We start from the raw sequence: 17,095 nt of genomic DNA on the forward strand, positions 1-17,095 counted from the left end.
AAAAAAAAAAAAAAAAAAAAAAAAAAAAAAAAAAAAAAGAAGAAGAAGTTTTGGAGATAATGGTGTGATGGTCATTCAATTCCAAGGCACTTAATAACAGAAATGCCTACTGACAAATGGTTAAAATGGTAAATTCTAGATATCACTTATTGGATATTATTTTCAAATCTGTTCAACCATTGTGTGGGTTGCTTTTTCACTCTGTGAAAGCGTCCATGGATAACACAGAAATTTTAGATTTTGAAGTTCTATTTACTTATTTTTTCTTCTGTTGCCTGTGGTTTTTGGTGCCATATCCAAGACACTACTGCTCAATCCAAAGTCATAGTGAGTTCCTTAATGTTTCCTGTCAAGAGTTTTTTACTGTTAGACCTCACATTTAGTTATTTGGTCCACTGTGAGTTAATTTTTGTACCATAAGGTAAAGGTCTGACTTCACTGTATGAATTTAGATTAAAAAAAAAAACAAAAAAACGTGGTGAATGCTGCTGCCCAGTACTATGCAATGAAAGCAAGGTTCTTAAAAATACTGCGTCAACCAGTTCCCCACAATGAATGTAATTATGCAACTGCAAGCACGTTCAAGTAAAAATTTTAAAAATTAAAAGAAAAAGCCAAAAACATCATCCGCTGGATCTAACACTGTGCCATGTCCTGCTCTTCCCTAAAGTCCAAATGACTATGAAAAGCACAAATTTTGAGACCCTGTCTCAAAAAAATCCAGGACATCAAGGCAACCACAATAGCACAACTAAAGACACTCATAAACGAGGACTTCTAGAACTGCTTCAGGAAGTAGTAAGGAATGTTTACAAAGCAAGGGGAATGTTGTGATCAGGGTGAAGGACAGCATACCTTTTATTGTAATTGATTTTTTTCTTTTTTGTACTGGGGATTGAACTCAGGACCTTGCACTTGCAAGGCAGGTGGCGTCAGCACCACTGAGCTAAATCCCCGGCCCTGTTATCATTAAACAGTCACCATATTTTTTTTTAAAATCACACCTTATATGTGAAGATGCAGTTTTCCCAGCACTACTGCTTCAACAGATTGCTCTTTTCTCACTGATTGTTGGATTTGTTAAAACTCCAAGGAAGGAGATTCCAGAGTTTCCCTTGATAATTCATACCTAGTGTTTAACAAGTTTCATGGTTTGGAGGGTCTTTATATTTAGTTTGAATCTCATTACTGAAACATGTTTATTTCTTGTACATCCTTAGTAACAACAAGATAAAATGGTTCCTCATAATCTAGGAATACTTTACTAATTATCTTTAAATAGCAAAAATGACTCAATCATTTCCTAGACTGACTTCCTTCAAGTAATGTAATTTAAATTTTCCTTTAACTTTCCCTTATTGGTTCTATTTTTTAATTCTTTGATGATCTTTGAAGACTCCTAAGTCCACTTGAAATTTTCTGTGTTTTTCTTAAGACACAGTCCACCTATTCAGAAGTTACCTTGAAATTCTACAGTTTGTCCCCCTGCTTTTAGCAAGACTATATTTAAATCAACTGGAATATTTCTTATCTCCGAGAAGCTCTGTGAAACAAAACTTACGAATGTAAAACAAACAATCATTAAAGTTGAACTTCAAGTTTCTCAAGATTCTTAGTCAAAAGAAAAGTGAGACTAGTACAGTAGTCACTGTCTTACTTATTTCTTTTCAGATAGGAAAGGATCACTCCACATCATCCACCTTATCACCATCAAAGCAGCAAGTTACAGAATTTGTCCAACAGGAAAGTCTAAAAATAATTTCACAAGATGTCAAACAGAAACAGTGATGGCAAATGAATATTGATCAAAACACTAGGAACAAGGAGCCAGGAATGTAGTCCAGTGGCACAGCTGGCAAGCTGCCTGGCAAGCAAGAGTCCCTGGGTTCAATTTCTGGTTCCAAAAAGAAAACAGAAACCAAAAAAACAAAACAAAACAAAACAAAAAACCCCACTAAGAACAGAACTGTTGTTTCTGGAGAAATGGTTGTTACGTTATGACAGACCACAAGGGGTGAGTTTCAAATGTTTCCTTAGACATACTGCTCTCAAACTTCATGCTGGAAGCCTTAGTAGGAAATACTGTCTGATCTTGAGTAACTAAATAAATAAGAGCAGCAAAACATTTTAGAGTTCCAGGGTTGAAAGCTGGCATACACCTCACATACATTCAGATGTAAGGGGCTTTTTATCATAGAGTGAGAAATTACATCCTCAGCCAATCTCTTTACCACTTGGCTGTTGCCTGCTCAGCCAGCCGGGGCTTCCAAGGGCTTTGCTAGAAGCACTAAGGATACAGGGCCTCGGCAATCATCCATGGCTTAGAGAAGGCAGCAAGATCAGAAACATGGAGAGAATATTTTTTTAAATTTTCACTCTAAAAACTGGGCAGATTCATTACATTATCTTCTTTACTTTGTATATTTTTAAAAGTTCTTAAAAACCTAAGAAACAAGAACGCACAGTGAAGATCCAAACAAAGTAGAACTGGAATAGCAACAGCAGGACTTCCTTGTGTTTCTGTGCAGATGTTGATTACAAATCCATGGAGGGCTGGCGATTTGCCAGAATTCTGGTTATTCTGGAACACACATGCCTGCCTGAAATCTTACACCAACAGCAGATGGCTACCTTGTAAGAGAGCAAAGCTTAGGGCAAATTTTGTTGTTAAAGTGAAAGGAGGTCAATTACCATCCTTATATCTCCCTTGGAGAATAAGCCCAACAGGCAAGAAAGGAGGAGCACAGGCAAGACTGTTACTCTCTTAAATACCTTTACTTAAGACTTACCTGAAAGAGAAATGCAGCACTGAGGCACATCATACTAGATGATATAAATTCTATTTTTAGTTTGTTTTGTTTTGGGTTCTGAAAATCATGCCTCATACATGCTACACAGGCATTCTACTGCTACTCTGCACCCAAGTCTATACTTTTAATTATTGGCCTTAAAAAATAGAAGTTTAATAAAAGGAAAGTGAAATGTAATGTTCAATCATGTCCATAATATATTTATAAGATTATCTACACAAGTCAACTATTATGAAACCTGTAGAAGAAATCTAGACTAAAAACAACTGTCCCTCATTGCCTCAAAGAAGCCTTGACTGAGTTTGCTCTCGGCACCAAAAAAAAGGGGGGGGGAGAAAGAAGACAAAGAGACAAAGAAAGAAATCTTGATATATAAAGGAATAATAAAAAGTATACAGTAATGAGACAAAAATTTTAAATATTCTAAGGACTGCTTGCTTCTTACCAGTTACTCCAAATAAGCCAAGATTATTCTGTAGTAAAAAGGCAGATGTAGGGCCGGGAATTTAGCTCAGTGGTGCTGCTGGCTGCCTCACAAGCGCAAGTCCCAAGTTCGATCCCTGGTATTGCCCCCCGCAAAGTTAATCCTTTAACTTTCAGAGAGAGAGGATATGTGGCTTGCACTACCATATGTATTCCCTTTCTTTATGCCTTCATTTCTCCATAAAAATTTCAAGTCAAAACATAAAAGTGCCGGGTTCCCTGGAAGTTGCCTGCTCTAAGCCCTGCTCCCCTTTTATCCTTTCATTGAGAAAACAATCTGAACTGTCATTTCTTCACAAGATATTTTAACTCCTCCACAAACTAACAAACTGAACAAGAGAAGGAACCAAGCACAGAACAGGTGTGAATGCAGTAATTGCCACAAGATTATTTCCTTCAACCATTAACTCCTTTGGTTTGCAACTAATAAGACCCAAAGCTACCAGCAGAACCTGACAAACATACTAGTGCTTACAAAGAGGACAAACAATTACAGATTCACAGAACCTAATCATGATTTATTCTATATAAGAAATGGTTTTAAGTCACCCTTAAGTATAAGTCACAAAATTGTTTCTTCTAAAATTATTACTGCTCAATAATAAAATTATTCTCTTTCAAAAAGGATGCTGCTAGGGTTGACGCACAACTATAATCCCAGCAAATGAGAGGCTAAGGCAGGAGGTTCATGAGCTCAAGACCAGCCTAGCCTACATAGTGAGTTCAAGGCCAGCATGAGTAAGGGGTGAGGCCTTGTCTCAAAAATCTAAAATAAATAAAATAAGATGTTATTTTCAATGACTGGTTTAAGCATAAGATTAGTAATAAACTCTGTTTCTAATTTGACCACATGGTTTTTACACCTGATAGCTTTTCTAGGCCATGATTAGGTTTTCATCTAAATATATTAGTACCTTGCATTTTCAAAATGGATCAGCTATACTGAAGAAAAAGAAACAGAGTTTTCAATAACTTTTTCCTTGTTAAGATGGCACTATGAAAGACTTACTAGTTTTACTAGCTATTTTTAATTAATACAATTTTGATTTATCATTGCTAACTATAGTGACTCATCACTATAAAATATCTGAAGAAAAATTACTGAGATCATATACAAGTAAAAATAGCATTAGTATTGTTGTGAAAGAGGACAACTCTTTCCTATATAAAGACATGAGCAGTGAAAGCACCAAAACACAATTATTACAAACACAAATTCTACTCACCAGTTTGATTGCTACATATTCATTTGTGTAGAGATTTTTACCTAAGGGAAAAGCAGAATGTACATGTTTAGTGACATTTCTTCTGGGAAATGCAAAGTAAAAATTTAGCTTATAGGGTCATGAGAAAGGTTACATTCCCAACGCTATTCATATAGATGAAACATGATTTGTAAGTGAAAAGCTAAGCACAGATGTGACGTATTGCAGGATGAGAACAAAAACAGCTTGAGAATCTAAAATATAAGGGCACATGAAAAATGTTTAAGAAAACTAGCCAGCCTTGCCCTCCCCCCAAATACTGTTAGTACTTCCTGTTATGGGATGAGGCAAACCAAGAAGAAATGCCAGAATTTCAATGATACTGTTTTAGACTCTTGGAACAGTATAAACAAACCCTCACTCTTATAACTCATTGAAAAATAGGAATTTTTTACTTTCTGCCCTGGTGTTTAGTGGTAATGATGGATGGAATAAAGGATAATGTAAAATAAAATCAATTACTGCCAAGGCCTATGTTTTAGGGAACTTGTCTACTGTCCAACAGGGAAACGGTTCTCAAAGCTATTTCAACTGCTCAGCAGGCCTCTCACCTTTAACCATGCACGCACATCATTAAAAGCCCAATCTTTTGGCTTGCCTGGGCTGCACTAAATGAAGAGTAATTATCTTGGCCATACATGGAATATATAATATAGTTAATGTATGGAAATCACAAAATGCCGTTTTAAAAGATATTTAACTTATTAAATTACAAAGTAACAAAGGCCAAGTATAATAACAAAATACATGTCTGATTAGTAACAATAAGCACCAGTCTTCACAGGCCCGCATACTTGTAAGTAGGCTGAAATATTATTCAGTCACTACTGGGGTTTTTAAATTGCACAAATGCATGTAACATCTGACACACAGGAATTTCACATCAACTGACCGTGCACAGCAAGCAGAGGTAGCAGCACACTGTGCTCACCCTTATGGAGTTCCACTGTCATCTACACAGTACACAGTAGAGCACCATGCAATCAGGTCATGAAAAAAATCACATAATAATATTAGAAGTTTACAATCTTGTGTGACACCTTGTTGGCTATCCAAGGCTGCAGGAGGCCTGCAGGCAGAGGGTTAGACCTGCTTATGTACTTCACAAGGATAACAAATACCTCCAAATTCTTCCTGAAATAAAATTTTTCCTCTCAACATGCCTACTTCTATAAATGGAATAGATATTTTTCTAGGTTTAGATTGGCCGTGCACACCTACAATGCCAGTTACTTGGCAAGCTGAGATATTAGGATTGCAAGATCGAGGCCAACTTGGGCAACTTAAGCAAGGCCTTGTCTTTAAAAGAGGGATTCCTGGGATGTGGCCAGTGGTAAAGCCCTTACTCAGCACATGTGAGGCCCTGGGTTCAATCCCCAATACCAGGGGAAAAAAATTATCTAAGACAGCTAGACTAAGAATTTGGAGTGAAGATGTGGAAGACACACAGCTGTCATTTAGTACACCCATATACCTGTAGTAATTTGCTTCTTGCACGACCCAATCCTTAATATTCACTGCTCCCAAGAGCTTAATACATACCACAGAGTTTAGAGACACTGCACTGGACTTCATATAGGTCCTTATATTTTTTGTGTCTTATCCAGCTAGATTATAAATATAATGAGGGTATGTTCTGCATATCTTAGACACTCAAAACCTCAGCTGATTAATACATACAAATAAATGATATAATTGTATATATACAAAGATGAATATATATGCATGGGTATTCAACTGCTCCTCAGTATTTTCTGATTTTTATATGACATATATTGCTTTTATAATAAAGAAAAACACCTCATTTTGGAGACAAAAAGCTGCTTGTAATACAAGTTCTCGTTTACCAAGCTCTAGACAAAAGGCCCTTTACAAGGTAAGTATATCACTGTCCTTTATGATATCACCACTACTTCCATGTGCCAAACAGCACAATAAGAAATAATTCTGCCTGGAAATAACACGGAGAGAACAAATTGCCAACATGTAACAAATTATTATAACCTACACTAAATTTTTAAGAGCACAACTAGAAAACAGGCCTTTTCCCCTATGTATTCATTGCACTAAGCTTCAAAAAGATACTTTGTATTTCTGATTAATGTTTCTATCAAAAACAAAATTTAAAAGACATTTTATAAAATTGTGAAAAGGAGAAAATGAAAAAATGGAAATAAAGTGTTTGTAAATGGGGAGGGGAAGAGGGGGTGAAGGGAGGACAGGGACAAGGGGAAAAAATGAGAACCAAGACTTGTCATGTAAAGGTACAAGATCCCAATGATGAATGTAACTGTACTGTACACCGAAAATGTACCAACACAGCCAATGAAAGAGAGACAAAAAAGGAAATTGTGAAAAGGACACTACTAACTATGAAAGGAATAAAGGAGATAGCAGAAGACAGTCAACTCCAGGCAGATTAAAACTTCAGTTCAACCCAGGACTTCTACACCAGTTAAGATGCTGCACATATTTTTCAGGAGAATCCTTCCGGGCTCTGTTATTAGTATCTAAAGCCAATTTCAGCACACAGAGCCTTGTACATAGTTTGTCTACAGCATACCCACCCACAAGTTCACGGAGGAATGCCAGGGTATTTATGTATTACGCTAGGACAGCTTGTTCTTATTTTCACTTGTAGATTTAGGAAAAATACTTTTTGTATTATAACAATATATTATAAAAATGATGCCTAGATCTCTTTTGAAGTAAAAAAAAAAATAGCAAGAGTTCAAAGAAATTCTAGGCAGTTGTGGGATCTATTTCTTTCATTCAGTCTTTTTTTTTTTTCCTCTCCTTCTTCAGACTCCCTATGTGGCCCAGACTGGCCTTCAACTCTCGGCAATCTTCCTGCCTCAGCCTTCCCAGTGCTGCGATTATAGGCATGCACCACCATGCCTGACTCTCTTCCACACAGACTTGAGGAGTCACCATTCTGTGTATAACCTTGTTCTAATTTTCCGTGTGTTCAGCTGGGTGGTGGCTTTTCATACAACTGCTGTCACCACACTTTCGGATTCTTAGCTACTCTGTACCCTACGTTTCTGAACTTTCTAGTGTCTCCAAATTCTGAGCCTATCTGGTATATTTTTCATATAAACTGGGCCGATTTAAGTGCTACATCAGTTACCACTTAACAATCAGCTTTCTAGCTTCCAAAATTTTGTGAGCATTTCTCAGGTCTTTATATCTTCTATTATTTGGTTTCTGTGGTTTTATATTTTTAAAATCTCATGGGGGGAACCCTTCAGTTAATAAACTTCTACATATATTATTATTCATTATATGCATGTTTTTATCTTCACTAAGCAGTACATTTCCTGAAGACAAGAATGTTCAAATAACTTTCTGTACCTAGGACCAACTATTTGTACTGAATGTGTCTGTATGTATAGTAAATAACAGATGCTTGCTGAAGTTAACAACACTGTCTTGACAGGAAGTTCTGAGAAAATTCTACAGCAATAAAAAAGGCTTGTTTAGAATCAAATTATGGAGAATAGTAACTTCAGCCTGCTGTGAAATCACCAAAGTCTTAAACTAAAAGAATAAACAATGGTGAAAACTGTATTTTAAAAAATACTAATTAATAGAACATGGAAAGAACATTTGTCTCACAAAGTGGTTATGAGGATTACACAAGGTAGAATATGTCAAAGGACTCTGAAAAATAAAAAGTGCTAGATAAACCTAATTTTTATTACTTCTATTATTATTCCAGGTATGACATACTAATACTGGAAGAGAAAGAAAAAAATAAATAGGATTTATACGCAAAGCAGTCTGAAGGAAAAACAACTAACCTCTGGGTTACATGGATATGTGAAGGATAAGGTAAATAGAAAGGTTAAAAATGATGCCTGGGGCCAGGGATTTAGCTCAGTGGTGCTGCCGCCTGCCTTGAAAGCACAAGGTTCCAAGTTCAATCCCTGGTACACCAAAAGGGAAAAAAATGATGCCTGTCATCACAATCCTTGACTTTAAATTACACTATAGCATTTCTGTGATAAAAATAGCATGGTACTGTCCAAAAAAAACCAAACAAAAACCAGACCTGAAGATCAATGGTACAGACTAGAAATACAGAAAGAACCTCAAACACACTCAGCCACCTTATCTTTGACAAAGGGGCCAAACAAGTTCACTAGAAGAAAGCCTCTTTAACAAATGGTGTTGGAAAAACTGGTTTTCTATATGTCAAAGACTAAAACTAGACCCATGTCTCTCACCATGCACTAAGCTAAAATCAAAGTGGATCAAACCTCTAAATATTAAAACAGAAACAATAAATCTTCTGGAAGAGAGAATATGTAGAACGCTTGAGGAAAAAGAAGACGACAATGACTTCATGAACAAAACCTAGACCACACAGAAAATACTACAAAGAATCAACAACTGGGACCTCATCTTATTTAAAAAGCTTTTGCACAACAAAAGAAATCACCAACAGTGAAAAATTTTAGGCAGCAGTTTCTCAGACAAAGGACTAATACGTAGAACATATAAAGAATTGAAAAAAGCCAAGCGTGGTGGCGCTCATCTGTAATCCCAGCACTTGGGAGGCTGAGGCAGGAGGATCGCTGTGAGTTCAAGACCAGCCTGGGCTACATAGTGAGTTCCAGGTCAGTTTCAACTACATAGTGAGACCGTGTCTCAAAAAAACGACAACAACAAAAATAAATAAATAAATAAATAAATAAATAAATAAATAAATAAAAATAAAAAAATAAAGAATTGAAAAAAATCAGTTCACCCAAATTTAAAGACCCAATTCAAAAATGGGCATCTGAGATGAACATACACTTCTCAGATGAAGAAGTAGAAACAGCAAGTAAATACATGAAAAAATGTTCAATCCCACTGCTCACTTGAAATACGCAAATTAAGACAATGCTCCAGAAAGAATGACTATTATCCAGCAATCAACCAACAAATACAGGCAGGGCTGTGGGGAAAAAGGAACCCTTCTCCACTGCTGGTGGGAGTACAGATAGGTGCAGTTGTTGTGGAAATCATTGTGGAGATTCCTGAAAAACCTAGGATTACAGGTCCCATTTGATCCAGCTATTCCCCTTCTGGGTATCCTCCCAAAAGATTAAAAGCATCACGGGCCAGGGATTTAGCTCAGTGGTTCCGCCGCCTGCCTTGAAAGTGCAAAGACCCGAGTTTAATCCCTGGTACCAAAAAAAGAAAAACAAAACCCCCAAAAAAACAACAAGATTAAAAGCATCATACCACAGTGACAAATGCACACTCATGTTTATAGCGTCACAATATATAATAGCTAAATCTTATAAACAACCAACCCAAATGCACATCAATTAATGAACGAACGAGATTTTTTAATGTAATGGAGTACTAATCAGCCGTGAAGAAGGATAAGCTTGAGATATTTCTAAGTAAATAGATGCACCTTGAGAACATACTTTTAGGTGAAATAAATTGAACACACATGTAAATTATTCCATTGTCTCTCTGGTGTGAGAAACTAAAAGTGAAAATAAAGACCAAAAAGAGTAATAAATATAGTGAAATAGGAAGAAATTGTTCAAAATTATATAGAATGTAAGATACTTTGTAAATACTTAAAATGTTTTAGGCCAAAAGAAAAGTTATAGGATTATTAGGAAATCATCTGATAGATTAACAAATGAAAATATAATTCTTTTTAGATCATGATACAAAGTGTATTTATCATTGTTATTCTCTAATCTTTTTGTTATGAAAAATTATTTTTTCACAGAACGGCATTTATATTTTATTAATATTTATATTAAGAAAAAAATTTAAATGATGGCTCTAAATAAAGAGCCTGGAAAGTAAGCAATGATCATCCTATTCTATCATTATGCTTTCCTCCAAGTTCATACTACACTGAAGTGATAGCAGCCATGCAGAAGTCTACAAGACTCAGAAGTTTTCCTCAGGAAGAATTTTTTTTTTTAATTTTTGGAGACAGGGTCTCACGATGTAGTAGCCCAGACTGGCCTCAAACTTGAGGTGATCCCCTGTCTCAGCCTCCTGAGTGCTGGGATTACGGGTATGTACCACCACACCCGGCCTCTAAAGGAATTTAATAATAAAGACTGAGGGCACAGTGTTACACACTATAGTCCCATCTCTTTGGGAGAATGAAGCAAGAGGTCTGAAATTCCAGCCCAGCCTGGGCAACTTAACCAAGCTCTTTCAAAATAAAAGCATTTTTCAAAAAGGGCTGGGGAAGTGGGGAAGAAGCTCAGTGGCAGAGCGTTCCTATGTTCAATTACCATTATTGCCCTTAAAAAAGACTAAGGATTAAAATTATGCCCATTTAAAATGAATAATTACTTCAGCCTAAAATAAAATAAAAACGTTATCAATAACCATGAAAAAGGCAAACAGTTTAATGGACAGGAAAATACCATCGATGAGCTGGCTCAATCCCAAGCACTCAAAGCTTTTATTAAATGTTGCACAAAATCCACAATGCTTTCTGGGCACACTTCCTGCTGTGGGTTCTTTCAATGTTAATGGAAAAGAAATTGTATTACATAGTAGTTTGGGAACTTTGTATTTAAACTCAGCCTTTTTGAAGCAGCAGTTATGGATATGATGCTATCTATAAACCCTCTGAATGAAAACTTCCTGTTTTAGTAAGTCACCTATGAACATTTACCGTAAGCTTCATGAGACACAGCATTATTTCTTTCTTTCTTTCTTTTTTTTTTGGTACTGGGGATCGAACTCTGGACCTTGCATCATGGTGAGGCAGGTGGCAGAACCACTGAGCTAAATCCTCAGCCCCAGCATTATTTCAAATAACCAGCAAATCTCAGTTCTCAGAGCCACACATAAAGGAACACATAGTCTCAGGATTCCAGTTTAGTTAGATCTCCAGCTGTCACATTTTCTTGCCCTAAAGTGAAAGCAGCACGTGTATAAATTACTACTCAGAACTTGTAAAACAATAAAATAAAAATCCAGCCAAACGAACTTAAGCAATTAGCATACAGAACAAGTAACCACTGCTACCTAACTTATATAGATTATTATATTTATTGAAGGCGAAGACAACAGGTTGGCCTATAGCCTCCACCCAGAGAGCATCTCTTTAAATGGGCAGTATGGTTAGGGATAAAGATAATAAATGACACTACAATTTGTTCGTTTGTTTGTTTATTGGGGGGTTGAGACAGGATCTCACTATGTACTTGAGACTGACCTGGAACTCACTATGTAACCCAGACTGGTCTCAAACACACACCAATCCTCCTGCCTCAGCCTCCTGAGTGCTGGGATTACAGGCGTGCGCCACCACGCCCGGCTATGGCACTACAGTATTGAAGAAGAAACCAGAAAACTTTTTCATGGTTACTAACAATACTGTGTTAGTATACTATGCAAAAATATATCTCATATAGTAGGTAACAGCAGGATTTCTTCATGTGCCCAGATTTTTCAGATATTATCGATCAATAGCAGACGTAGTTTAAGTTTGCTCACTACAACTGGTAATGGCATATCACATGTTTATTAATAAACACATAGGCAGTGCTAAAGTATTTTCTAATTTGCATGTTATGTTCCATTACTTGATGTCAAGTAAATAAATACATTCAAATATTTAAAGAACATCTTGACTAACAACATATTCCTTGAACATCACATTTAATAAGTGTGAACACTTTCAGGGAACTTTTGTTTCAGATACAGATACTGATGTGTGTGTACTGGAACACAATATTAATTATTCAGTGTGAATCATGGTCAAAAAAGAATAAAGGCCATCATTGAAGAAAAATTAGCTGGTTGTAGTGGCACATGCCTGTAATCCTACCACTTGGGAGGCTGAAGGAGAAAGATCACCACAAGTTTGAGGCCAGCCTGAACTACATAACAAGACCCTGTCTCAAAAACAAACAAATAAAAACAAAGAAACAAAATTTAATTTAATTTAAAAATTGCAAAGCAGTTTCAGTTATTTCATTTTGAAATGAAAAGTTTAGGACAGTGAATGGATTAGCTTCTATGACTTCCCTAAAATATCAAACATGGTATTGTGATCAATCTGTTAGTAAAAAATAAAATTAAAATAAAATAAAACATAAGGATATGCCTAGCAGCTTAAAGTCTGGAATCAGAGTGGGTACAGTGAGTAGAGACAGATGCCAAAGGGAAGAAAGGAGGTAGAAGCCACAATTAAGCAGAGTTCAAGGTAAAGCAACCAATTAGAAAACTAAAACCATGATTATCAATGACTTGACCCTAATTATCAGACTAAGTAGTTTCTGCCAACAGGAATGAAGAGCTTGTGGGCTTGGGAGCACATGAGGTACTCTCAGCATTTTGAGAGAATGAAGCAGGAGAATCCCAAATTCCAGGCCTGGCCTGCGTAGGCAAATTAAGAAGCAACTGAAAAAAATTAAAAAGGGCTACAACATAACTCAGTGTGAAAGCCCAGCTTCAATCCCCAAGAGCACCAGCTTAAAAATAAAAAGAATTAAAATCTCAATGCTAGATAGTAGTATAATTTTTGAAAGGAAACAGATACGATGAAATTATATCGAGTAAAATAACATTTATAAGTAAAATTAAGGGGCCAAGGGTTTAGCTCAGTGGCACTGTGTCTGCCTCACAAGTGCAAGGTCCTGAGTTCGATCACCAGTACAAAAAAAAAAGTGAAATTAAGCACTCAACTGAGAGTGGAAAAGCCAGAATGATGAGAGCCTTGTAGATCCTACTGATGCACCTGTATCTCAAGTCTATGTCATCCTAAAGAAAGTATTTATGTAACTAGGAGCAATGTTAATCTCTTTTTTTTCAAATCTTACTTTACTGTTACTTGGGCAATTTTCTAAAGAATCTGGCACATCATTTTCAGCTTTGTTTAGAGGCAGTGACTGTGAAGCAGCCCCTCCTAAGGAACCTGGAGGAGCTGTGTTGAGATCACTAACCCACAATGTTAACTTTAAAAAACTGTAATCCTCTTACACACTGATGTGCCTCTTCCGATAACTGTGCTTTGCATTTATGTTTTCCTTTTTATTGAGGTCTATTTTACATGCAGGAAAGCACACACACGTTAAGTGCTCGATTAATTTTTATATCTCCATATACACACCAATGTAAACATCATTCTAAGTAACATTTTCGGCATGCTAGTTGGCTTTCTTGTGACTGTTTCCAACACACAGTTCTCTCTTATCACCACTAAAAGTGATCTGTTTTGACTGCTATTCTTGGAGGTCAGTTTTGCTTCTTCTGATCATCATACAGGTAGAACTTTACATAGGCACTCTTTTGTGTCTGGAATCACATCTAGGAGTTACATATACTAGTATTATACATCATTTTGTTTTTATATGATACTCCATTGTATAAATATACCACGGTTTGTTTTTCTGCTCTGCTGATGGACATTTGGAACGTTTTCAGTTTGGGATATGAGGAACAATGCTGTTAGGAACATTCTTGAACGTGATATGAGGAACAATGCTGTTAGGAACATTCTTGAACGTATTTCTTGACACATTCATGTATACGTTCTCTTAAGTACATAACCAGAATGAAATCTCTGAGACATAAAGGATTAACACATAGAAACAAATGTTAATCACTGATGAATGAAGAAAATATGGCACATCAACACAACACATGAGGAAGTGACCTGTCTTTACTGCAGAGAGCCACAAGTAGGAAAGTAAAAATGTTCTACATCAAATGGCCACACTATTAACTATTAACACGTATTAGCAAAATACGTGTGTATACACATTCATATGTTCAGGTTTCAGGGTGTGCAAATCCTTTCCTAAGGACAATAAATCTACCAATTTCCCTTTGCATTCCACTTAGCAGCATGTTGAGGAAAAATAAGTCTTTCTTAGGAAGTAGTATTGGAAATCTAAGTTCAGTTAATATATATATTAAATGACTGTCACTAACCCAGGGAAAAATAGGTAGTCACCGTAGTTTTTGCCCATAATGTTACAATATAGTTTATGCCCCCCACAAAGCCACAAGCCAAAAACAAAAACAAAAGCTTCACCTAAAAGAATTATTCTAAACTTCGCTACAACCTAGATGTTCAAATCCAGGTAATATAATTATCTGTTAAGTTATACCATCCCTGAAGTAGTTTATAAAGACTAACAAGTATCACAGCCCCCAAAAGAGCCACACTCTGCTAGAGAGGAATACAGTGACTTCTAGTTTCACAGTACAAATATGAGCCAAAACTGTCTGGAACAACTTTTTAATCAAGGAAACACTCAGAATTATTTAAATCACAAGGCCTTGCTGTTTTGGCTTTTTGCCATCTCAACAAATTGGAGGAATTCCCACTGTGAGTCTTTACATAAGAGCATCCCTGGATAAAACAGGTTATGACATGTTTTTTAAAAATTCACAAATACTTCCCCCCCCTGGGGGGGTGCAAATAAAATTACTCCAGTTAATTTACCTTTTCCAGGGGTGGGGGGTATGACACGTAATTCCCTGTTTTTCGTGACCTGATGAATAACAACCAAAATCTGAATCATGGTCCACAGCTAGTCAGGAGCAGGTTCTGCTTGTTTCTCCAGACTATTCCCAACACCAATTCTCCTGTGCATCTTGGCCACAAGTGCTCCCAGGAACACTCACATGTTAGATTGTTTCTGTTGTTTTTTTTGAGACAGTTCTCATTGTGTGCCCCAGATTGGCTTCAAACTTGCTACCCTCTTCCCTCATCCTCCACAACCCTGGGATTACAGGCATGTACCACCACGCTCAGCGCTGCCATTTTTCAGATGTTCTTGTGTTTCACACTTCCATGCCTTCATATGGTATTGATTCTTCCTCTTTGCTGTTTGTTCTCTCACTCCTGCTCTCTTCCCCCTCCCTAGCCCTTCCTCTTCAATGTCCAATTCAAGCCTTTACAGTTTAATTCGAAGTGTCTTATTTGTGCAGATTTTCTGCTGCATGTGACTTTCAGAAGAGATACTACTCTCTCCTTTTAAGGATTTGAACTAAAACTCCCTAGAGGTTTAAAAATTCAGTAGATGCCAGTAATTTAGCTCAGCGGTTCTGCCTCCTGCTTCACAAGTACAAGGTCCTGAGTTGGATCCCTAGTATCAAAAACACAAATAAATAAAATAAAATAAAATTCAGTAACTATTACTTTCGTTGATCTGAACTTTATATACCCATTAAGTCACTCAAAGTTACCATGAGATTTTGGAAACCCAGGTCTACTCTTATCTCATCCTAAACTCATAGCAATATTTTTTCATATTAATTGTTGCTATTCTGGTTGTCAGACTCAAAATTGCATCGTAGGGCTTATGAGCTATAATCAGGACTTTCTTTCAACTCACCACTTATTTAAGATAATCTTGAATGTTGATCCCGCTGACCAGTTATTAGCTGTCTCACACAAAGCACTGGTGTTGTACATGGGTTTAATCACTATGAACTTCAAGTCTTGATCTAATTAACTTGAATTAGATGGGTCCAAAGCGTAGAAATTTACTGTTCAACATTAGTGATGTCAATGATTTATTAACTAACTCTTTGGTGAAGACAGTTAAAAGGACTATAAATCTATTTAATAATCATTTGGCTCACATTTCTATGTATGTTACCAGACCATCACAAAAGTTCATCATATAATTGCCTTGGTAGGCCAGATGTAGCTCAGTGGCACTGCACCTGCCTGGCAAGTGCAAGCAGGTCCTGAGTTCAATAGCCAGTACTCACCCTTCAAATACTGCCTTGGTGAAATAAAAATGAGTAACATTTGGGGGGCTGAGATTTAGCTCAGTGGTTCCCACATCTGCTTCGCAAGTGCAAGGAACTGAGTTCAATCCCTGGTATCAAAAAAAAGTGAGTAACATTTGGGAACATCTAGTTTAACATAACAGATAAAATGTAGATATTTACCCACTGAAATAAAACCAAGAAAGTAGGCAAGGAAAGAGGAAAAGATAAATAGCAACTAATTTAAAACTGGAGGGCCAGGGGTTTGGCTCAGTGGTTCCACCACCTGCCTCACAAGCACAAGGGCCCAAGTTTGAACCCCAGTACCAAAACAAAAAAAGAACTGGAAAAGCTGACAGACAGCAGAAAAAAAAAGGTAGTGATATTAACAGAAATTGTACAATTCTGTTGGGGACTTCAGGTAAGGAAGTAATGAAAGATATGAAGACAATTAAAATCCCTTTAAAATTCAAATACCAGTAGTATTTAATTATGAGGGAAGAAAGGATGGTGCCACACTAAAAAGAAAATACAACAGCAGCACTCTCAGGGCTCAGCTCTAAACTATATTCACATAGCCATAATACTGCAATAGTATAAAACATTTAACCAAAAAATATGACAAGATTATTGGGAGAATGCGGGGAATGCACATATGTGATTGGGAATACAATTTGTGAGATAAGTCAATAAAGAATATTTAATGTTGAGTCGGGCGTGGTGGCACACGCTTGTAATCCAAACACTCAGGAAGTAGAGGCAGGAGGATTGCTTTGAGTTTGAGACTAACCTGGGCTACACAGTGAGATCCAGGTCAGT

The 17,095-nt window shown here is 36.7% G+C and overlaps 1 protein-coding gene across 9 annotated transcripts in view; it reads right to left on the reverse strand.

Annotated features, from left to right (window-relative positions):
- The window catches only part of Csnk1g1 (casein kinase 1 gamma 1), a 155,430-nt gene that overhangs the window by 86,285 nt on the left and 52,050 nt on the right, over nucleotides 1–17,095 (reverse strand). For 7 of the 9 annotated variants that reach the window (XM_010641167.1, XM_010641165.1, XM_033756144.1 and 4 more), the window contains exon 3: nucleotides 4,520–4,560. In XM_010641167.1, coding sequence (XP_010639469.1) covers nucleotides 4,520–4,560 — 41 coding nt within the window. Of the gene's footprint in view, nucleotides 1–4,519; nucleotides 4,561–14,999; nucleotides 15,587–17,095 lie in introns of those variants that run through there. The other 2 variants (XM_033756142.1, XM_033756143.1) reach the window with 2 other exon arrangements.

This window comes from Fukomys damarensis, unplaced genomic scaffold, assembly GCF_012274545.1.
Source record: "Fukomys damarensis isolate Sample0158 unplaced genomic scaffold, DMR_v1.0_HiC HiC_scaffold_25, whole genome shotgun sequence".
NCBI lineage: Eukaryota > Metazoa > Chordata > Mammalia > Rodentia > Bathyergidae > Fukomys > Fukomys damarensis.